The sequence below is a fragment of the Drosophila subpulchrella genome, chromosome 2R (genome assembly GCF_014743375.2).
Source record: "Drosophila subpulchrella strain 33 F10 #4 breed RU33 chromosome 2R, RU_Dsub_v1.1 Primary Assembly, whole genome shotgun sequence".
NCBI lineage: Eukaryota > Metazoa > Arthropoda > Insecta > Diptera > Drosophilidae > Drosophila > Drosophila subpulchrella.
This window is the reverse complement of record NC_050611.1, coordinates 18,625,146-18,648,730: the sequence shown is the minus strand read 5'-3', so window position 1 is coordinate 18,648,730 and position 23,585 is coordinate 18,625,146. Positions and strand designations below refer to the sequence as shown.

General features: G+C 42.7%; 2 protein-coding genes across 5 annotated transcripts; one reads left to right on the top strand and one right to left on the bottom strand.

Moving 5' to 3' along the window:
- The first annotated feature begins 196 nt into the window (after positions 1 to 196).
- LOC119549149 (protein DEK) lies at positions 197 to 4,728 on the top strand. Of its 2 annotated transcripts, XM_037856929.1 has the most exons (11): positions 197 to 285; positions 765 to 1,023; positions 1,992 to 2,476; positions 2,539 to 2,956; positions 3,014 to 3,114; positions 3,176 to 3,355; positions 3,416 to 3,604; positions 3,666 to 3,750; positions 3,810 to 3,931; positions 3,991 to 4,143; positions 4,209 to 4,728. In XM_037856929.1, exons 1-11 carry the CDS (start codon positions 283 to 285, stop codon positions 4,221 to 4,223), a joined length of 2,010 nt encoding a protein of 669 aa, XP_037712857.1. In that variant the 5' UTR covers positions 197 to 282; the 3' UTR covers positions 4,224 to 4,728. The 2 variants fall into 2 exon arrangements, with proteins under 2 accessions (XP_037712857.1, XP_037712856.1); XM_037856928.1 differs by lacking the exon at positions 197 to 285 and having other exon boundaries at positions 729 to 1,023.
- A 4,309-nt stretch (positions 4,729 to 9,037) lies between these two features.
- On the bottom strand, positions 9,038 to 14,458 carry LOC119549689 (far upstream element-binding protein 3). Of its 3 annotated transcripts, none has more exons than XR_005219425.1 (8): positions 14,322 to 14,458; positions 14,037 to 14,122; positions 12,806 to 13,945; positions 12,416 to 12,577; positions 11,830 to 12,353; positions 11,511 to 11,772; positions 10,980 to 11,453; positions 9,038 to 10,487 (listed from the first exon to the last, which is right to left on the bottom strand). XR_005219425.1 is itself a non-coding variant. In XM_037857905.1 (7 exons), the coding sequence occupies exons 2-7, from the start codon at positions 14,109 to 14,111 to the stop codon at positions 11,094 to 11,096; spliced, it is 2,523 nt and encodes an 840-aa protein (XP_037713833.1). In that variant the 5' UTR covers positions 14,112 to 14,122; positions 14,322 to 14,458; the 3' UTR covers positions 9,038 to 11,093. The 3 variants fall into 3 exon arrangements, 1 of the variants encoding a protein (XP_037713833.1); XR_005219426.1 differs by having other exon boundaries at positions 9,038 to 10,437; XM_037857905.1 differs by having other exon boundaries at positions 9,038 to 11,453.
- Positions 14,459 to 23,585: the final 9,127 nt, after the last annotated feature.

Sequence of the window (23,585 nt, the reverse complement as noted above, 5' to 3'; positions counted from 1 at the left end):
CCAAAATGTAAACAATTTAATTTAATTAGTAATAGTTTGCTTTGAGCAAAATTAACAGTAACTTGCACAAATATAAAGTATTAAGTATACAGAACTAACTAATTTAAAAATTACGCACCTCTTTAAAAGCCCGCCAAAAACAAACCCGAAAAGAGCACCCATTATCCGATCTGGTATTATTTAGTGCCTGCCGCATGCGATACTATCGATTGTGACACCTCTTTCTAGTGGCCAGATTGAATGTGTGTCGGCTGACGGAAAAACAGAGAAACCATTAGAAATATGGTATGTAAATAGGTGGAAAATGTGGGAAAAAGCGCCGGAAAGTGTGTGCCGGCGGGGCGAATTGAAAACGGCCGGAATGCAGACGTGTTTTGTGTGTAAATAGAGCGCAACAAATTATCCGCGAGGCAAAGTGCCCGACTATCGGTTCTCTCCCGCCGTTCGTTTGTGTGTATAAACATGGCGTCGTTGTGGCTCGAGATGCCGAAACGAGTGGGTGCGAGCGGGACGACTGGTGTGCGTGTGCCTGCGCCTCATAGATTTGCAATGTTGTTTTTTCTATCGCCTCTCTCGCTTGCTCGCTCGGCGGAGAAGACACGCATACACAAACTCGCATTCGAATCGCCGAAGAAACTCACACTCATATCTGGATTAAAAAAAAAAAAAAAAAACCGAAAACCCATGGTAGTGGCCGCCAAAAAATTTGCAAGTGTAATCCAATTGTGACTTTGTATCTTTCCATGCCGTCGCCGAAACGAAAGGATGCTAACAAAGCGGCAGAATCGGCAGCCAAAGAAAATGCCGCCGATAAGGTAAGCGAGGTGGAAAACGCAACGGTCGCAGCGGGGGAGGCGGCGAAAGTCGAGGGGGGTGCGTTGGAGAAGGGGCCCAAAGATGCAGCCGAACCCCCTGCTGCTGCTGACGCCGACGCCTCTGCCGCCGCCGCAGCCACTGATGACGTCGCTGATAAAAAAACCAAAGGAGACGCAACGGCAGTTTCAAATCCCGAATCGGATGCAGGTAAATAAAAAATAAAACCAAAAGCCACGCGCACACAATCACAACCTGTCTAGGTGTGTGTGTGAAGAACGAGAGAGAAAAACAAAAATCATGAAATGAATTTTGCGCGCGTTTCAAAAACCCGCCGAACTTTTCGTCTTTCTCTCTTTTGAGAAAGCTCTCCTTCTCTCTTTTGCGCTCTCCCACTTTCTTGTTGGATTTCGGCTACTTGTTGGGAGAGCTCTGCGGTGGCGCTGCGGTCTAAAGCGTCGTTCTCGCCTCTGTTTGTTATGCTATGTTGGCATGTGGTTCGAATCCTCTCCGGTCGATAATGTTTACAAAGATGGTTTTTCCGAAACTTCAGGATCTTTCTGGTTTCTTCCTTGGCTATTGTTCATGCTAAATCCTTTAAATGGGTTCTGCGTAGTAAATGCCGAGGTACAGCAAAACTTCAATTTTCATAGTTCCTTGCGCCCTCAAAAACTAGCACTGGACTTCCCAAGCTTGAAGATAATTTTATTATTTTTTAGACTACGTTTTGTTTTTCACATTTCAAAACCATATCATTAGTCCTCTTTTTAAGAATGGTAAAAATTCAAAGATTAACTGACAGTCATGTAGAATTGTCGGCATTTCTTAAGAACCACCTAACAGGGAATATATGAAAGGATATGTTGTTTAATTGCGAAAGATTACTCGTAAACCATTTACGCAAAATATAAAGAAATCGAAATTCGTATTCATTAGGTTCCTCATTCAATATTTTTCAAAATCTTCTGAGGCAGTTTTCTCAGGCTTTTCAGCTATGCCATTCGTATTATTAACTTTCCTATCAACAATGTTATATTTATATTATAATTCTATTATTTTATTTGGGCATATTTTGCAATTCTCCATAAATACTACCTATTTTTGAAACACATTTTAAGATAATCTAAAAAGTTATTTTGACTAAATATTAAAACAACAATTTACCTAATTCTCCACAGCTACCGTCGACAAAAAGGAGAAATCCCCCTCGCCGGCGGTAAAGAAATCCAATAGTAAGGATGCTAAAAAGGAGGAAGATTCCGATAAGGATGAGGAGAACACGGAAGACGGTGATGAACCCGAGGACGATGATGATGAGAAGGCCAGCGATGCAGAAAGTGAGAAAAAGAAGGCTAAGCCAGAGGCAGAAGACAAGAAAAAGGATGCCACAGATGAGACCAAGCCAAAGTCCGGGGCGGAAAAGTCGAAGAAACCGGAGCCGAAGGCCAAGAATGGCAAGGTGGCCAAGGAAGAGAACGAAGACGACGAGGAGGATGAGGATGACGAGGATGCCGAAGATGCTGACGGAGACGAGAACGATGGGTTGGACAAGAACAACGAGGTGGCCGAGGATGATGAGAATGTCGTGGCCCTGGCCGAGATCGATCGCATCAACGAGAATATCAACAAGACTCGCGTGGATGGGCTGCAAACCTTGCATGCAGTAAGTAATCATGGAAGTCTATATCCCAAACATTTTTCATTAATTCAAATCCACTCTTTCAGCTCTGTTTCGGCGCCCAGGGCAAGAACAATGTGGTGAAGAAGAATTTGCGCTCCTTTGCCGGCTTTGAGTTCGCCAAGGATTCGGCTGAGTACAACAAAAAACTGGAGGCCATCAAAAAGGTGGACAACAAGGGTCTGCGCAGCATCTGCGAGATCCTCACCCTCGATCGCAGGGGCAGCAAGAACGAGACTGTGCTGCGAGTGCTCAAATTCCTAATGGAACCCGACGAATCGCTCTGCTTGGAGCAGGGCGATGAGGAGGAAGAAGATCCCGAGGACGAGGATCTGGATGAGGACGAGGAGGATCCGCCCAGCGAGGAGGACAAGAAGCGCAAGAGCGGCAAGTCGAGTGGAGCCGCTGGCAGAGGCTCGGCGCGCAATTCCACCGGACGTCCCAGGCGATCCACGGCAGGAAAAAGTAGGTTCTTATACAGTTTGAAGAGTGCCTTGCATATTTAACCATGTATTTTTGCAGAAATGTCCGCCTATGTAGATTTCTCAAGCTCTGAGGAGAGCGAGCAGAAAGTTGCAGTGCCGAAAAGAAGACGAAATGATGACTCGGAGTCGGGTTCAGATGTGAGTATACTTTAAAAAGAAACCAAACTCAGATTTTCTTATAATTCCTTTTTGTATGCAGTACAATCCCTCTGGCAATTCGGACTCGGATGGCGGTCGTGGTGGTGGTGGAGGTGCTGGTGCTGCAGGTCGCAAAGTCCCAAGTCGCGGCAGTCGTGGTCGTCCGGCGCGCAAAAGTCGTCGAAGAAACTCCGATTCAGAGGAGGAAGAGGAGTCCGAAGTATCCGAGGCCGATAGTGATGTGGGTTATTCTTAGAATTTTCAATGGTGGCTTAGAAGTAATCTATGTTTAAAATACCAGGTCCCAAAACGCAAACGTGGTTCCGCCGGAAAACGTGGACGACCGGCCGCCCCTGCGTCAGCAGGACGAAGGGGTAGAGGGCGGGGAGCGGCTTCCCGAAAGCGCAAAGATTCAGATAGTGAAGAAGAGGATATATCCGAGGATGAAGAAGATGAGGAGGTCTCAGAGTTTGGCAGCGATCAAAGCGAGGTGAGTCTATAATGTTACGAGGTAATCTGTCCTTTATAATCAATTTTATATTTATTTAAAGGAGGAACGTCCCAAAAAGAGTAAGAAGCCCACTACGCCTGCGAAAAATAGCAAAGCTAACAACAAGTCAAAACCAGCTGGAAAGGGTATGTAAAATAAAATTAACAAAATCGAAAAATGTTATCACTACATTTTTAATCCATAGCCGATGGTCGATCGAAAAAATCAAAGAAAGAATCCTCTGAGGAAGACGATGATGTCGATGACAAAGACGAGTCAGACGAGGACGAGCCACTAACCAAAAAGGGCAAACTGGCATTCCCAACGGTAAGTAGACAGTGCTAATAATCTCAAATGAAAAGGCCTAATCAAACTTGTTATTACAGGATGAACAAATACGCGGCTATGTCAAAGAGATCTTAGACAAGGCCAACCTGGAGGAGATTACCATGAAAACAGTGTGCAAGCAGGTGTACGCGAAGTATCCAGACTTTGATCTAACTGACAAGAAAGACTTCATTAAGGCCACAGTCAAAGCGGTGAGTTACCAGGCACATCTATATTGTTTCTTTGTAAATATGAACTTTTGTTTCCCTCCTTCCAGTTAATTGCGACATAAAACCATGTAGAGACGAAGGCACTTTGAAGACGGGGAGGGTCCAGGTTCTGTAGACATACAAAACAAACAAAAAACACAACAGCGACGCCGAAGTCAGCAAGTTGTTTGCCGAGACAGAACAACGTTGGGCGAGATGTAACTCTTAGTAGTTGTCCTATAAGTATATGATTTGTACTCCTATCCTAAAAGCTATCTACAGTTTACCTTAATCCTAACGTCAGCGGCAGTAGACTATCCATTCTTATATATATTCATCTGTATATATAACTTTTTGTTTGTCCAACCGTACACACGCATACACATCATTTTCTATTTTCTTGAAAGTATGTGCTCTCGACAGCTCTGCAAAAAGTGTGTAAATTAAGCAAAGAGAAACTTGTAAAAATCCGATAAAGAAAATAACTAAACTGTAGTGCATTTTGATTTGACGTTCAACAAGAAATTATGTATTTAAAATTAAGGCACAAGAAATAATAAACAAAAAGCGAAATTAAAAATTGATAAAGGCTTGGAATTATATATCTGAAATTCACACACTGGCAGCAGTACAAAAAAACACACGAAAACGGAAGGAACTTTTTAAATTAACACGATTGCACAACGTTTTTGGCAATGTAAAAATGTATCTTTTGGGCGAGTAATTTTAAGGCACACTAAAGCGGAGCTAGTGATTGATTATGATGAGTACCAGATATTCCCCTAAATGATTTGAAACCCATTTCGGTATCCCCAACCCTTACTCCTCTTCAACTTAAGTGCTCGGGCCCCCGTGTGATTGGGGATAGGAAGGTTTCTCGGCTAATTAACTAGAGACAAGCTCACAACAAAAATGTGAGTAAAATAAACAAACACAAGATTGAAAAACGGAATGAGAAAAAGAATAAAGTTATATATTATAAATATTAGATATTACAAGGTAAAAATAGATGTATGTTAATTTTAAATGAGAAAAAGGAATAGAAAAACTGGATATCAAACGAGAGTTTAATTGCCAGCGAGAGAAATAAAAGAACAAAATCAGTTTGAATATTGTCACAGCCGCATCTCAATGTAAGTTTTCTTGTAGTAAACTCTTAAATAAATATCAAAAACAAAACCACTAAAATAAAACCACTAAAGAATTAAATCAGTTAAGCCCGGACATTGGCAACTATATACTCTGATTTGTACTGTTCTGTTTCAACTATAAATATTTGCTGCAAAGTGCTAAAGGGGTAAAAACAAAGTCAGTATCAATAATAAAATGCTAAAAATGAAGTCGAGTCTATTATTTTGAGTTGGGTTGATAATTCTATAAAAGGTGGGTCTCAGCGGCGGGGTTTGTTTTATAACACCAGTTTATAGCCAAAGCTTTTAAGCCTTTAATGGCAACTTTGGTTAGAGTTCTGTACCACAAAAATATCATATTTAATAAAAACAAGGAAGAACGCTATAGTCGAGTACCTCGACTATCAGATACCCGTTACTCAGCTAAAGGGACCAAAGGAAAATGGAGATATGCAAGCAGCAAATGCGCCACCTACCGGCGGTAGACAGATTTAAGCGTTGTGGGCATTAGAGTGGGCGTGGCAAAGTTTTTTTTAAATCAATCGATAGGTATTGACGAGACCAATACATTTAAGTTAAAATTTTTTATCTAGCACGAAAATTGTGGGCGCCACAGGCTTGGGCGGTTTGTGGGCGTTAGAGTGGGCGTGGCAAACTTTTTTTTAAATCAATCGATAGGTATTGACGAGACCAATACATTTCAGTTTAAATTTTTTATCTACCATGAAAATTGTGGGCGCCACAGACTTGGGCGGTTTGTGGGCGTTGGAGTGGGCGTGGCATATTCGCGTAATAAATTTGCGCTGCGCTCAAGCCTACGGAATCTAAATCTGAAAACTCGTTTCTCTATCTTTGATATTTTCCGAGATATCCGCGTTCATATTTACGATTTTTTGAAGTTTGTGGGCGGTTTGTGGGCGTTAAAGTGGGCGTGGCAAACTTTTTTTTAGGTCAGTCGGTAGATATTGATGAGAACAATACATTTCAGTTAAAATTTTTGTTCTAGCATCAAAACTGTAGGAGCCACAGTTTTGGGCGGTTTGTGGGCGTTAGAGTGGGCGTGGCACTCTTTTGAAACAAACTTGCGCTGCGCAGGAATCTCAGGAATCTGCATGCCTAATCCCAGTATTGTAGCTCTTATAGTTTCCAAGATCTCAGCGTTCATACGGACAGACGGACAGACGGACAGACGGACAGACGGACATGGCTAGATCGACTCGGCTAGTGATCCTGATCAAGAATATATATACTTTATGGGGTCGGAAACGCTTCCTTCTGCCTGTTACATACTTTCCGACGAATCTAGTATACCCTTTTACTCTACGAGTAACGGGTATAACAAGGAAGAATGCTATAGTCGAGTGCCTCGACTATCAGATATCCCTACTCAGCTAAAGGGACCAAAGGGAGATGGAGATATGCAAGCAGAAAAGTGAGATTGAAATGCGCCACCAGACAGATTTAAGCGTTATGAGCGTTAGAGTGGGCGTGGCAACCTTTTTTTTGGGTCTATCGATAGGTATTGATGAGAACAATACATTTCAGTTAAAATTTTTATTCTAGCATCAAAACTGTAGGAGCCACAGTTTTGGGCGGTTTGTGGGCGTTAGAGTGGGCGTGGCACGCTGCTGAAACAAACTTGCGCTGCGCAGGAATCTCAGGAATCTGCATGCCTAATACCAGTTTTGTAGCTTTTATAGTTTCCGAGATCACAGCGTTTATACGGGCAGACGGACATGGCTAAATCGACTTGGCTAGTGACCCTGATCAAGAATATATATACTTTATGTGGTGGGAAACGCTTCCTTCTACCTGTTAAATTTTTTCCAACGATTGTAGTATACCCTTATACTCTAGGAGTAACGGGTATAAAGATCATCTAAAATTCGAATTTTTACATCTTTGTCGAGTTTTTGGACTTTCTATAAAGCTGTATAGCTAAGTTGAGCTCTGAACTATTGACCTTAACATAAAACACAATAACTTTTAAAACATTAAAATTTTGTAACCCTACTTCAAAAAGAAATTGCCATCGTTTCTAGGATTGTCTCTTTTGAAAACTAGTGTAATCACCACAACAGAACTCCTTATAGATTATAATGTCCTAGTACAGATTAAACGCTCTATGCTCAACGAAAAAAAGATTTTATTTGATGTTGATAGATGGGAAAATTTATTTAGAATATTGAATTATTGAATAATGACATTTAAAGAGTATAATTTAATGCACTTTTTGAATTTGAACGATTTAAGATCTACGGTAAGTTGAAAATTAAATTAATTTCTGTCAGGGTTTTGACCGGGTAGAATTGGAAGCTATCACGCAGACATAAAGCTGAAACATACAGATAGTCAGTTATGATTCAGATATATTATATATATATATTGTTAAAAATAAATAAAGCATCATGGTTAATATATATATATATATCAAAAAAATGTAAAGAAAAAACATTTGCGACAATATCGGGACAAAAATACATATATCAATGAGAACATGGATAATACAGGAGGAGTAATGAACTTTTCTCTCAATTGGTCCTGCAAATAGATCAAAGCACGTAATTTAAATCAAATAAATGGAAAGGTATGCAGAAATGTGAATTTCAAAAATATCATTTGATTGCAAAATAAACGGCTTGACATTGGACCCAAAAGAAATGCTCAACGGAATGGGTTATTGAACGTACTACTAATAATACATGATTGGGTCATACTTACCTTGGTTGATCAGAATCGGATTTCTTGGAAACCTTTGCTAGAAAGAAAAGAGGAAAAGCGACTTCCCACAACCATTTGAAATTGGACTATGCTATTCAAACTGCCATAGTAATAATATTTTCGAATAATTTCCTAATACCAGACCTGAGTCACTCTTATTATATGAGTTATATGTAGACAATATATAATACACTATAAATATAGGATAGGCTTGGGAGCCAATGTAAACCGCTTATATAGCAAGCAAATGATACCTTTAAACGATATTTTACAAATATACAGCACTGAATTGATCAATAGGGAGCACTGTTCGGGAAATTAAATATCGTCGCTGTTGCTAGGAAAATGTTTAGAAATACATATATATATATATTGTAATTTTCGCAGAATAGTATATAATATATAGAATATTCAGGATATAATATATGTGCAGTTTGATATAAAATTGTTACTCCAATATGTTCAAGGCATACCTAATGTGGCAATCATTCGACCAATCACTGGGAAAAGTTAAAAGCCCGTCCCGATCCCCAAGATCTCTTCCACGAGCAAGGCCCAGAACCTCTGAAAATACGCTCAATAAACGATTTTCAAATGTGGCAATAAACAGTCAGCAGACCAAATATATCAAGATCGATACAATCGAAGTCCCGACTGTGAGATACCCGGTACTATTTAGAGGATGTTCTGTTATGTGAAATAGGTAAGGCTTTGTAATAGAAACAGACAACAGAAACGATGTATTCTAACTTCATAATAACTTAAATAGTACAAGGAGTTAAGATCTACACATTGGTTGTTATGCTGTTAAGGGGAAAATCCAAGGAACCTGGTACATCCTTCAGGTTCGATAAGTAGTTCGATAACATAGCTTTATGACTCAAATGCAACCATTCCAACGGACAGGCGAGTTTTAGAAATGAACTAAAAACTTAAATACTTTACCTTCTACAAGTAACGGGTATAAATATAGTCAATAGAAACGCAATAGGGGCAAAAGGCACCTAGGTGCCTTGTGCTGGCAATATGTATATGGATATATATTATACGGTATATTAAATGTTTATTCAATGCAATGCCGACTGCAGGGCGGATCGGGATCTGGATCGTGGTCCCGATCTGAGCCTGTCTAGCCGGACAACGGTTACAATATGGTTCATCTGCTGTTGCAACAATCAGATATTTGGAGACGTAAAACTTAGGTTAGATTATATGTCAAAGTTTAGTGTATAAATTATGGTAGACCTACATTCATTTGGGTAAGTTTTCATTGTTTGATTTGCAATATGTATAATTTTATATATAGTAATAACAACACACGATCTTACCAAGTTTGACACTTTTACAATATATGGTTTGTATTTCTTCATGTTTGTTTTGTGAAAAAGTTTTGGGGTTTGATTTCGTAAGTCTGTTATGAACTGGTCTGAAGAGCGGCCTCTGAAAGTACATACTTTATGTTTGCATTTGTTGATATAGATATGGAAACAGGCATGTTATCCTTATAAAATAGTTCGTCCAGAGGTAAATATTGAAAATATGGTTGTATCAGGTTTATATAATCGATAAAGTACAAATGTAGATCATGGAACAATTTCAAAATCATTTCAGTGTCAGCTTAGTGCCACGAAAATGATTTGTCTCCACAACTGAAAGTTGAAAATATTGTTATGCAAAATGTCAAATCAATTGAAATAGAACACCTTCAAGCGAGACTCTCATTTGACTATATAAATGTTACAAATCTTACCAGATCAGCAGACATAGTTGATCGTGTGTAAATGTCGATCATGATCATATCTTGCTCAAATGATTTTCATTACAACTAAGCTAAGCTAAGAACGTGAAAATGGGTTCATGTATTAAATATATGCGTATGCTACTGTTATAGTATTTCTGTTATTGCAATTGAGAATATTCACGAATGGTAAAACACCCATAGCGGACTGTTCAGGCCTGCGCTCGTATGAATTGCCTGAATTGACAGTGAAAGAATTAAAATATGTGAGAGATGTATTTAAAAAAAATTGAAGAAAACACCCAAAACGGATTCAATTAGCTTCCCTTCGTGTGTCTGTGCAAGTGGTGATGCAAGAGCATATCTATCTTTCGTTCGGTCGGGCTATGCATATATAGTAGTAGGTTAGAGTAGACTTAGTTTCTCGGGGAAGTCGCTTACAAACTAGTGGGGAAATTGTAGGCAATATCCAAATAATAGACAGTGTTAATCATATTAATTTACATTTATGCAAAAGAGTGACGCCACAAGCTAAACGTTCAATGTTTCACTCTCCGATTGATGAACCGAGTGATCCGGCTCCTCGTCTGATCTGATCTTCGCCTCCGTTCTGCCGTGCGTTGTCTGTCTGCCGATGCTTCTGCCTCTGCTGTTGCTGCTGTTATTGCAATTAAAAATCATTTGCCCTTGCATTTCTTTTCTGATTTGCTAGTATTGTGGGGGATAAAAGACATAGGACATAGTAGAACAATAGATCACTGCAAAGAGTTTTACGCGTGGTAAACAAGATTTGGTTAGGATATCACAAGTCATTATGTAAACAACGGATCAGTTCATTTTCCAATTACGCCTACGAATTTAGATTTGGAAATAAATGATAATCATCACCATCAAATGGGGGTTTCTTAATCAAATAATTAGGGGATAAGGAATTTCTATTGCTCGATATCCTTTTACTATCACTGATGATTATCATCTTCTACACCCATCCCAAAATAATATAGCTAATCCAAAATAAAAATTTGTACTTGCCTAATTGGAAAATGCTGACCCAAATATGTGTATATTGTGTAAGAACATTTTTGCAAAGTAGAGAAGGGAAATTGATTTATAAAATTAAGCAATCTATTGAAGCAGATGGGTAAAGCAAAAATACGTAAAGCAATATGCAAAGGCGACAATTCAATTCAAATCGATTCATAAACACACTCCACGATAACTACTGGGAATGTCTTGGCTTTCGAACTCACCCCATGCAAGGCACCTGCATCGTCCTCCGACCGCAGCATCTTCCACTTCGGTGTTCGCTTCCACTCCCACATGCATCTCCTCCCCGCTCCCGTTCCCGATCCCTCCGAGCGTCCTCAGTGTTTGTCGTTTTTGTGCGATTTCTGCTGCTGCTGGCCCGGCGCCCCGGGATAACCGCCATAGCCTGCGCCCGGATAACCACCAGGATAGCCAGCCGGCGGACCACCGCCCTGTCCTCCACCAGGCTGAGGCGCTCCTTGCGGCTGACCGCCAGCTGCAGCCGCCGCCGCATAATACTGCGAGTACTGTGCGTACTGGCTGGGCGTCATACTCTGGCCATAACCGCCGGCTGCCGCTGCAGCAGCTGCGGCTGCAGCCGCCGCAGCAGCGGGATTGGGTTGCTGCTGGCCGGGATTGGGACCTCCCTGGCTGGGATTGGGCGCATTATTCTGACCACCCGATGCTCCATTCTGTGGCTAAGGTATAGGATTTTATAACTAAGTTTTTACCGGAGGTCATAATATTTGACCTACCTTGCTCTTTAACGTCTTTTCGATGGCCTCGGCTTCTTCGATCTTGCCCACACTGCGATAGTACTCCGCCCACTGTGCACTGTAGTCAGCTCCTCCGGCACCACCGGCGCCTCCTTGCTGCTGTTGGGACTGTTGCTGCTGCGGCTGCTGCTGCTGGGATGGCTGTTGCTGTTGCGGCTGGACAGGACCTGAGGAGCCGCCTCCCTGCTTGGCCTTCATTTGCTGCTCAATCATTTCAGCCTCACGATGGCAACCCATTTGTCTAAATGAGGCAGAATAAGGTTAATAATCGGTTACGTCTGCATTTGTTATCGCTTACTTGTAGTACTCTATCCACTGAGCCGAGTAGTCTTGGCCACCGGCAGCTCCGCCCGCCGCAGCTGCTCCTCCCTGATTGGCCATGGCCATTTGCTGCTGTTGTTGCTGCTGACCGGACGGATCCCATCCCTGCTGGCCGTAGGGACCACCCCAAGCCTGCTGTTGCTGCTGATAGCCTGCTCCCGAGTTCGGATCGCCGCCCTGCATTTGATTCTGGCCTCCGTAGCCGCCCTGCTGCTGATTGTGGTGCGAGTTGTTCTGGCCACCGCCAGAATTTCCGCCGCCACCACCACCGCCGGAGCCTCCACCACCTCCACCGCCGATGGGCTTGCGGGAAATGACAGTTAGCTCCATGTTTATCTTCTCGGAGATCATTTGGCGGGCTGACTCCACCTGGTCGGTGGTGCCCTTGGACTTGAAGAGTTTCTCATTGGGCGGATTGCTGGCATTGCGATCCATTTCGGTGTGGGCTCCAGATTGCTGGTTGATCAGCTTAATGGTCTCACCACCTCGTCCAATTACAATCTGCAGGGAAGGGTTTATATTTAGAGAGCTTGTAACTCTGTTGTTTCCAATTGTGAACCTACTCCACATTTGGAAGCGGGCACCAGGAATGTGATTTCCTCCCGTCCGCCTTGGGCGTGATTAACGCCGTATCCATAGCCGTAGTTGGAGTTGCCGGAGTCACCACCTTGGCTACCTCCACCGCCGCCTCCTCCGTTGCCGTTTCGATTCATGCCGTTGCGTTGCTACAAAACAAGAAGTGTTTTAAGATGGCGTATTCGTTAGAGGGTTAAAGTGTTTAAGGGTTATTTTATAAATAAGTAAATAATGTAAGTAGACCTAATGAGTTAAAATCACTGAGAATAATTCTAAACCTATTGCACTAGCTCTCTTTTCATTAGGTATTTATCAAAGTGATTGGTAAGTTCTTCTTAAAGAACGTTTAGCATTTAACATTTAGCACCTCCACTTACCATCACATTCTCAATCAGTCCATCTATGGTGCGCTTGGCATCCTCGACCTGCTGCCGAGTGCCCTGGATGACGCACCTGCGGTCGCCCATCTCGTCGTTCTTTCCCTGGATGAACTGCAGCTTGCAGCCGCACTCGGTTTGGATCTTTCGGATCATGTCTCCGCCTTTGCCAATGACCACGCCCACTGCGATTTTGGGCACAAAGACCTCGACGCTCTCGCCGCCGTTGCCATTGTTAAAGTTATTGAATCCCATGCCAGGACCGCCGCCACCTCCACCGCCGCCGCCGCCACCACCACCGCGTCCGCCCTGCTGCTGAGCCTGGGCATCCTTCTGGGCTATCAGGTCGAGCACCATCTGCTTGGCGTGCTCAATTTTCTGCGCCTCGCCGGAAATGCGCAGCGGCTTGATCAGCTCCTGGTTCGGCCCGTCCTGGATGATGATCATCTTGGCGCCGGTCTTTTCCTGCAGCTGTTTAATGGTGTCGCCGCCCTTGCCAATGACCAGGCCGACCTTGGCGCCCGGTATCATGATCTCCTGATATGGCGGATAGCCGCTGGGACCCGGTGGCGGCATGTTGATAGTGAGCAGAACCTCCACCTGTCCGCCGCCAGCCCGATTGGCCATGCTCTGGATCATTTCGCGACCCTTGGTGACAGTGTCTCGTTGGCCACGCAGCATAATCACACGATCCTGATCCTGCATGACCTGCACCTTCACCCCGGACTCCGCCTGGATGTGGGTGATGGTATCGTTGCTGGAGCGGCCCATAAAGGCACCGGCCACCGAGTCGGGCAGTCGGATCTGCTCCTCGCAGCTGGTTCCCGCCGAGGCGGCCAATCGAGCGGCCACTGCAGCCGCCTGGGCAATGGCCTGGGTGATGCTGGCCCCACCTGGACCACCGCCACCTCCTCCACCACCGCCGCCGCCGCCACCACCACTGCCGCTGCTCATGTTCGAGCTGTTGTTGCCGTACTCGGGACTGCCGAAAGAGCGCTTGCAATCTGGACCGCTGTCGCCGTCGTCCATGTGCCGCTTGAAGCTGGGTGCTCCGCCGCCGCCGCCGCCGGAAGCCGGTGGGGATGGACCCGCTGTTGGGCCGCCGCCGCCCTGCTGGCTTGGCTGGATCTTGGCCGCAATCTGGAGGGGAATGGAAGATGGATGGACGTTAATCGGAATACATACATATACATTTCCGCTTCTTCCTCTTCCTCTTCCCGGGCGAACTCACCTGCTTGGCACGCTGGATGGCCTGCGCGAGTGCTTGCGAATGATTAAGGCCCGCTTGCTGTTGGAACTCGCTCATCTCGGTTTGTTCTATAAGGTATATACAATTCGATTCGATTTACGCTGCTATTTTAGTGCAAAAGGAAGCCCCTGCGGGGAGTTGAAAATTCAATAGCCGTAAGGGGGCCCCAAAAGAGTTTTTCACAAAAGCCGCTGCTTGCTTTCACACGATTTTCACCGCTTTGCTTGACTTTGCCGTAATGATATTCAAAACGCCCCCGTTGCTTACTTGTTTAGCTGCCCTTTTTCCGTCGATTTACCACGTTTTTTGCACTTTTCTTTCGGCTTATCGGTGAAAATTATGCGTCTGCAAAAAAATTGTGTAGCATTATAGCCAAGTTGGACGCGTTTTTTTCGCCCTCAGGATTTTTGCGGCATTGGGTGAACGGTAACACTGCGCATCAGGGACGGCAAGCTAGCCAAGTTATCATCCATGGTTTGAGCCTGCGCTTCTCATATATGCGCTTCATTCAATTTAAAATATCGTCATCGATATGATATTTTCGATAAAATGAAATATAGTTCTGCTGAAAGCACATAATTAGTGGCATTGTCCAATGGCCTCTTGGGCCAGGTGGAGGTGCCGGCACCTCATAGTAATAATTTAAAATTTAGTAAATGTATAAACAAATTTAAATAAATTTGTTTAAAATTAAATTTAAAATTAAAAATATTAAATTTAAATATAAAAAAAAAAAGAAATGTAAATATAAAATATTAAATCTACTTTATAAAAATTGTAAATACAAATTCGACGATGAATCCGATTTAGAGCTCTTGTCGTCCGTTCGTCGTTGAGTTTCTTCGTTGACGCCATTTTGCTATTTTTAATCGTAAAATTCGTAGTCCCGTCTTCATGAACACTTCCTGAAATTGGGACCCATGTTGCAATATTTTCGGAGCTTGAATTTAAGTCAAACTTTTGACGTAAATCGTAAAAAAAAAAAAAAAAAAAAAAAAAAACTTCCTATCTTATTTGATATAAATTGTTTTTAACTCCTGTGGAGTTGAGTTTTTCTATTCAGTCAAGTGTCTTTTTGATATTTCCTCGAGTTTACGGTTATTCGGTAACTTGGAATATTTAAAAAATTAATTTACAAAAAGAATACGAATACATACAGAAACATGGGTGTTTCCCCACATATGTTACACAAATATGCAATTGCTGCCCCATGGAAACCTACTAGGTCCATTGCCATTTTCCATCTGGAAAAATAAGCATTTGCTGCTTCGTGGAAACCTATTAGGTCCATTGTCATCTGGAAGAAAAAGAAGAAGGACAAGATACCTAAATGTAATTTTTAAGACTGTTAAAAGATCGAAATTAAATTGATTTAATGGTAGAAACATAACTTTCTTTTCACTAACATTAACTAACATCTTAAAGAATAAGAAAATATTTGGTTAGCCACTATGTCCGTCTAGCGTATGCTTCTCTTACCCGCAGCCGCACGCAGTCCGGCGTGACCGCTCGGGAGCCTCAATGCCCTTCAGCCGATCAGGGAGGGGATAATAATATTAAAATTATAATTAAAGTTAAAAATCAAATCAAATTTTAAGAATGTACTTACAACAAGGCATTAAGCCCTTCACTTAGTTCCCGCGACGTGGGGGACATGGAAGACTCCCTCGAAGGCTGCTGCACCTCCCCGTTGTTGATGCCCGCCCAATGTCGCCGCAGGGTGGCATGTGGGCCATCCGGCAAGTAAGCCGTGACCCCGTCCCCTTCGCACTTACCCCTGTGCCCACTAGGGTTCTTAACCACGGAGCTGAAGGGGCAGTACGGGCACGAATATGTGAGGGACGAGGCCAAGCAGATGTGGCGCCTGGCTTTAAACGAATGACCGCATTTCTGCCAGCACATCCAGCACTGGTAAGGCACCGTCGTCCATTGCCATCGAAGTGACTCTGCAGCTCCTTTGTGGGGAGCTGTGGCCACTGAGAGACTTCGATGGCATTGGGAGGCAACGAAAGACGAGGCGTTCCCAGTGCTGGATATGGGCGCCCTGGCCGCTCCCGAGAACCGACAGGACGCCTACGCCCTGCTGATGGCCGCGGCGACACAGTTAGGGGGGCCAACGGGGGGATGACAGCCTGGGCCTCCGGCTCCACCAACACCGCCTTCTCCAACATCACCTCTTTTGGCGGTGGCGCCTAATGTGGTGGTGGTGGTGGCGGCGGCATCTGCGGCGCAGGACTCTATCTCCATTGCCCTGCAGGAGGTGGTGTTGGTGGTTTCGGCGCCACATGTGTCTGCGCCGGCGCAGCATACCACCATTGACCCTCACCAGTTGGTGTTGGTGGTGGTCGCGGTGTTTGTACTTACATTTAAGCAAATACTTGGTAAACACTAAGCAAAGAGCTAAAAAAGTGCTGTCAAAAAGCAAAAAAAAGCATTTGGCAAACGTGTGAATGTATGTTTGCGACCGGCCATAAGATGTACACACTGGTCGGCAAAGGTATACAGGTGTGTTCATTGAAAACAACACTTTTTACTTACCTTCGTTTAATTCGTTGTCCATTATTTATAATTTTTTGATTTCTTGCGTTGCCTTCCTTCTTCTTCGCTTCTGGGTTCCACGAATGTTTTTAAAAAAACAGTTTGCCGCTGTTCTATGCTTTACATAGTCGTCTCGCTCTAAATTGTATGCTGGCCCCGTTCCCTCCTGTTATAAACTTAACATTTTCATCGATAACAATAATCAAAAGCCTTAAAGCTTTTATCAATATTTTTTTATTATTTTAAAAATAAAGACTTTAAAGTAAATTTCCTAAGATAACTTAAAATTAAAAATAAGCCCCTGTAAATAAAATTTTATAAAATTATATAAAATTATGTAAAATTAAAAATACGACAAAAGTGTTTGAATTATTTTATATTTTATTTATTTATTGTTTAAAAATTAAATGGGTCCTCGGTGATCGCCATCACCGCCACCAAACTCCCGACGAGGAGGAGGGCCTGCTCCTCATCCTCCCTGACCTCCGGGAACATCGACAGGGCTTCCTTGACCGCCTCGTCGAACGCTAAAGCCCATTTCTGGCCGATGTCCTCCAAGAGGTCAGAATTGAAGCTGGTGAGGGACACCTCCTCCTCTTCTGGCACCACCTGGTAGATTTTCCGCAGCACGTACTCCATCCTCCCAAACTCATGTGTGTAATGTGCGAGCGCCGTGTGGTTGGAGGCTAGGGCGGTATTGGCTTTAGTCTCCATTTCGCCCAGGACTCGCATATAGGTACCTTTGCGGAATTTCAGATGCCTATATGCGTGTCTGAGCATACCGTCAGCCACCCCCAACTGAACAAGGCGCCCGCACAAGTGCCTGTGGTCATAGACACTTGGGACACCTTTTTGCATGAGCCACTGGATGGCTTCCTGGTTCGCCGCATTGCCGTCGCTCACGGCTCCCACCAGGTGGTGCTGCAGCCTGTTTCTCTTGGCGAAGTAAAACACCTCCCTAACTCCATCCTTTATTTCGACCTTCCCCAACTTGCCGATCTCTGGAGACATCTATAAAAAAAAATATAAATCATAAATAATAAATAATAAATAATAAAATATAATATATATATATATAATGAATGAAAATAATAAATAACATTTTACATTTTACAATCTACAAAAAGTAACTTCACGGGGCCGATATATCTACGATATACGATATCCGATGGCATCTCTAACAGCGCGCGCGGCCGGCAAAATGCAAAAGCAAAGACTAAAAGAAACATTTACATAAATTTTAACTTACCATTTGGATGTGGACGAACCGCATAAACTGCCCGTCGAAGGTGGCAATGGCCTCCACCATAGCCTTCCACGATTGGAATCTCCAAGCGGGAATTTTCTTTAAATGAAACTCGTCGAATAATATAAAAAACGGGCGCGGGTTATTTAAAAGTGTGGTAAATTGGCTGGTCATGAACAGGGAGCCCTTCTTAAGGTCCCCCTGATGACCAGCAACGTACTCGATTCCCGCCCGCATGGTAACATTTGGCCAAGCCTCAGAATAGCATTGTAAGTTAGCAAAAGATATAGGAGTGCCTTAGTTGGGAAGATTCTAATCAGTTTTTTGTCAATCATGTCGCTACCTGGGGCCTTATTCAGGTCAAGTGACTGAATTTCTAGTTTGAGCTCTATCTGGGTCATCATCCGGGTGATTTGCAAGGTCTTCCTGGATCTTATTTCTCAGCTCAGGGGTGTTCTGTAGTTTAGGGCTGAATCTTTCCTCAAGATGTCCCACGAATAGATCCGCCCTTTCCGATATGGTCTTAGTCCATCCAACATGCTGAGCCCCATCAGCTCCTTGTGCGTAGTATTTGATAGGGTGACTTGCCTGCGGTTGCTTTTTGAGGGCATTTGTGATTTTCCATAGTTTTTGCAACTTGTACCTATCCTGGGTGTCTATGTCCTCCAGTTGTCTGTTTATATTAGTCGCTTTTAGTCTCATGAGGGCTTTCCGTAGTTGATTTTCAGCAGCTTTGTATCTTCTGGCTGACTCGGCTGTTCCCAAATCCCTAAAGACCTGTTTGAGTCGCCGCTTTTCATTGAGTAAGTCCCTAGTAGGTTCGTCTAGAGTATATTGACGACCAAGGCCTGCTCCTCTGCGCTGTCCATTTGGGTTTCTTGTGTTGTTCGTGTTCCGACATGCTACCTTTGCCGCTTCGCGTATGTTTTTGAGCAGGATGTCCACCGCGTCTTCTATGTCCAGGCTGCTTTTCAGTTCGGTATTTAAATGTATTTTTCTTTCCAACAATTCTCCAAATCTCTCCTTGTTGCTGACTCTGATTCTGGCGCTGGATTGGGAGATGAGGAACTCGTGGGCTGTAGCTATGTCTACCTGTATTGGTAGATGGTCGGAGCTGAGTTCTGGGGTGGAGCTTACTTTTAGGGACGTGTGGGAGATTCCGGCGCAGATTGCAAAGTCAATTGCCGAAGGTCGCTTTCTAACATCATGTGGGTAGTGGGTGGGGCTTCCAGTGGCTAGCAGGTTAAATTTGTTTTGGGCCTGTATTGTTTTGAAGAGGGCTTGGCCTCTTTTGCAAGAGCGGGTGTTGCCCCACCACATGTGCTTTGCGTTCCAGTCACCTCCGACAATTACCTTAGTTTCCCTGCTAATCAGGTTGCCCAAATGTGTGAATAGATGTTTAAAGTGGCCAGATAACCATTGGTACGAGGGGGGGCAGTAGATTGGGGCGAGAATGAGCATGTCCTTTCTATTGCTGCTCTCAGGGAGCAGGACAATTGGTATGCTTTGGACGCAGTCAAGTGATATTGGCTCTAGTGCCGAGTGTCTCACTTTGTCCCGAATGTAGATGGCAGTGCCTCCTTTCCTGTATGAGTTTGGGTTATGGGCAAAGTAGGAATTGTAACCAGGGATGCTAAGGTTTTGTTTGGTGTGGTTAGCTCTGACTTCCACTATCATCATAACGTCAATGGAGTTGTTGTTAATGTAGACTTCCAGCTCTGCAAGTTTATTCCTCAGCCCACCTGCGTTCCAGAAGGCAATGCGCAAATGTTTGCTATTCATAAGAATGTATCATTGCTGGTGCCAGGGTTGCTAGTTTGGGCGGTTAGCACGTGGGCGAGGGGATTACAGGCGTTGGGTGGAGCTGGACAAGTCGGGTCAATAAGTCAAGGAGGCAGTCCATCTTTTTTTCCATCCTATTCGCATGAAGAATGAATTGGCTTATTGCTGTGTCCGGGGAGCAGTTGCTGTGGTTCTTGAGGTTAATATGTTGGTGCTTTGGGGGCGGAGAGGTACTCGAAAGTTCGTCCCGCTTTTCCCGAAGCCGCTGCTGCAAGTCTTTTAAGTGTTTTTCCGCCGGTCCGCCAGAGCGCGAAGTGCTAGCAGTTCCTCTGGCATCCTCATTAAAGATCTCCTGGCAGGCTGCTTGTGGTTTGTCCGCGCGTGTGGCTTCGGACTTGTTTTTTTGCTGCTTCTTGAAGGGGTTCTTTGGCGCTGCTAATCTTATCCTAAGTCCAGATTTTGCGAGTTTGCCATTTTTTTGGGTGCTTGAGGGCTTAAATTTCTTGTTTACTCTGTAAGGGACTTTAGGGTTGAAGGGATTTCTGAGTTTTAGAGGAAAAGCATCCTGCAGTTGCGCTTTACTTTGGGGCTTGGTGGAAGTTATAGGCTGCTTTTCCTGAAATATCCTTTTTTGGAGGTTTTTTACGTGTACCTCTGCAGGGTTCCAACCAGAAAGGACTTGACTATAAGTTCTCTCCACGTTACGCTCAGATTGAGGAGACCAGATCCTCCTAATCCCAGAGGGGGCGGAGGGGGGGGGCATGGGGAGAGGTGTAATGCTTACCAGGTGGCCAATAGCCATTCGCCGCCCGGTGGCTCCTAAGTTTGCTGCGCGCAGCTTTAAAAGCAGGGCAGCCCTAATAGCTGGTAACGTGGCGACCCCCACAGTTGGCGCATGTTGGTGGCACGTCGCTGGGCTTGTTGCAGGTGTGCGTGGGGTGACCCTTAGCGCATTTCATACACTTATGAGGAAGTTCACAATATCTCTTAGTGTGGTCGAATCCCTGATAGCGGTGGCACATAATGGGGTCGCGTGAATTGTGCATTCGCTCGATAATTACTGACTGACTTCCTAGCTTTTTTATTTTGAGGGCATCCTGGTGGCTTCCGTCAGGGCTTGTTTGTAGTTCTGCCTCGAAGAGATTCATAGGACTTCCACTAAGGCGATGGCGCATTACTCGTATAAATCGGGCCGTAAAACCAAGTAAAACCAAGGCGTTGAGTGGTAAATTGCCCGTCGAAGGTGGCAATGGCCACCACCATGGCCTTCCAGCTTTCAAAACGCCAGGCGGATATTTTTTTTAAATGAACCTCATCGAAGAGCACAAAAAACGGGCGCGGGTTATTTAAAAGTAATGTAAATTGGCTGGTCATGAAGAGGGAGCCCTTCTTAAGGTCCCCCTGATGACCAGCAACGTACCCGATTCCCGCCCGCATGGTAACATTTGCGTTTTTAAATATATTAAGATTTTTAGATCCATATTAGACTGCACTCTTTCACTTTCGTATTTCTTTTTGAATTATTTTCTTCGTTGTTGCTGTACCAGCGTTGCCATATAGCGCCATTTTCATTGCCTTTTAAAAATACCTTCCAAAAACAGCGTTGCAATACATTTTTTTTGCCAGTACTTTTTCCCACCGGTTCATTTTTATTGCCGGTCGAAATCTGAACCGGGAATAAAAAACCGATCGGAAGTAAGAAAAAAACAAAAACACATTTCCTTTGTTTTTGTTTTTGCTTGCGCTTATTTATTTGTGACAAATAATAATTTGTTATAAAAGTTTATTTCAGATAATATTCATAAAAAATAAGGTGCTTTTTATCTCTGAAAAGATAATTTAATTTGCTAAAGACTTTTCATATAGTAAAATTGTCTGAATATAATAGATTTAGAGTTACGACAAAAAGTTATTTTTTAAAACCACTTTTTAACTATTTTCTCAAAATTGAGTCGAACGATTTCTTTCTAAATATTAAATCATATAGACCTTGAAATTTCTCAACTTTTGATATATAACACTATTTTCCCTATAAGTTACCGTTTGGAAGATATTAAGCGATAAAAAGTGCAAATCGTTTCAGCTCCGTATACGAAATATTTCATACTTATTGGAATAAACAAGAAAAAAACCAATTTGATGAAAAATATTCTTATTAGATTTTTTCAAACGGAAAATCTTATTGTTTTAGGATCCTTTATTTGCATGAAGCTAATCAAAATAGGAAACTTAATCTATTTGTTCTACCACTTTGGAAAAGCCTGCTAGTTCGGCGGGAAATGTAAGAAACGACAGATTTCTCTTGGAATCTGAAACTATACAGCCCTTGAGACTCCAAACTTGTGCTATTAAAATAGGTTTTTGAAGCTATAAAAATTGTTGTGCCTAATTTAAGGTGTCGTTCAGCTAAGATCGAATCTGTGTGTTTGGTTTTTCAATAGCCAAGCCATATGGGGACGACTCCTAGTCACTAAACTCTTGTGCAAAAAAAACTTCTGATATAAGAGAAAAACACCTCTTAACGAGGTAAAAAGTAGTGGCGAACGCGCCTTTAACAAAAATTTCTGATATCAACAATCGTGACGAAAAATGATATTACATTCGATAAAATAAATAAACTCTATTCAGAATATGTATTCGGCACGCTACAACAGAAAATTTACGTGTAGGTAAATAAATATTTACTGTTGCGGGCCGAAATCATAAATTTAATATAGTTTATTTATTTTATCGAATGTAATATCATTTTTCGTCACAATTGTTGGTATCAGAAATTTATGTTAAAGGCGCGTTCGCCTTCGGTTTTTTATATTCTTCTCTGTACCGCGGAACCTCTAGGTTATGGAACACAAGTTTGTATGGGACTTTTACTCAGGAGAATCCAATTATAACGGAAAACCAGAAATTGTTCATGGTTCATGTAATTATACCCGTAAAAGGGTATACTGGATTCGTCGAAAATTATCTAATAGGTAGTCCGGAAAATATAAAAGCTAGTTGGCAAGTAGATTCTTATGCTTCTTGCGCAGTGCAAGTTTATTTCAGCAGGGTGCCACGCCCACTCTACACTCATAAAATTATTTTTCTAAATACTAGAAAAATAGCCCTAAACATGAAATCGCCCTAACATTAAAAAAAATCGCCCTAAATATAGCAAAAATCGCCATAGAAAATATGTTTTAGGGTTAATTTTTCTAAAATTTCTATTATTTAGGGCGAATTTTTCCGAGCATATGCTTTTAATATTTTCTCATATTTAGGGCAAATCGCTTTATTTCGTAGAACAGAAAATCATCCAAAATCGCCATTGAAACTAGAAAATCGCCCTTGAATTTTGATTTTCGGTAGCCTAGCGGTCTAATGCGTTAAACTTTCAAACTCGTCTAAATGGCGTGAGTTCGAGCCCACAAAGAGTCAACATATATTTTTCTTTTTTGTGCAAGTTTTAAGAATTGAATTCTTAAACAATTTTGTGTGCAGAGGCAAAAAATTTTTGGAACACGTCAAAATAACAAATAAAAAAATGTATATTACATTAAAATAATAGTTTTTTAATGTATTTAGTCTAATTGGGTAAAATAAAACATAATTTGTTGTCGTTAGTAAAAATATTTCTTAGAATTAAATTGAGAATTTGTTCTTAAAAAAATTGAGATATGCACCCTTTTTGCTCGTCGCCTAGCGCGATGCGTCTTCGGTGCAGCGGTAGTGCTCTCGACTGCGAACCCAGCGGTCGTGAGTTTCGATTCTCGCTGCGACCACGAGAATTTTTCTCAAGAAGTAAGTTGTTTTATATTAATGTTATTTCCCTGATTCTGTTTAATGACTACTTTTCAGTTCATATGACTCTAATTAGCAGTTTACCAACATGCGTGGAGCGGAAAAAATAATAACCTTGCCCCTTATAGTGAAAAAAGGACACTAAAGTCAAATAATCCTAAAGAAAATCCTGTAAAAAGTACCGC

Coding starts and splice junctions, on each gene's coding strand:
- LOC119549149 (XM_037856928.1), top strand. CDS start 744: ATGCCGTCGCCGAAACGAAAGGATGCTAACAAAGCGGCAGAATCGGCA. Junction 2,957..3,013: donor GCGATCCACGGCAGGAAAAA/GTAGGTTCTTAT, acceptor GTATTTTTGCAG/AAATGTCCGCCTATGTAGAT. Junction 3,932..3,990: donor GCAAACTGGCATTCCCAACG/GTAAGTAGACAG, acceptor TTGTTATTACAG/GATGAACAAATACGCGGCTA.
- LOC119549689 (XM_037857905.1), bottom strand. CDS start 14,111: ATGAGCGAGTTCCAACAGCAAGCGGGCCTTAATCATTCGCAAGCACTC. Junction 12,578..12,805: donor GACTGATTGAGAATGTGATG/GTAAGTGGAGGT, acceptor CTTGTTTTGTAG/CAACGCAACGGCATGAATCG. Junction 12,354..12,415: donor TGCCCGCTTCCAAATGTGGA/GTAGGTTCACAA, acceptor CCTTCCCTGCAG/ATTGTAATTGGACGAGGTGG.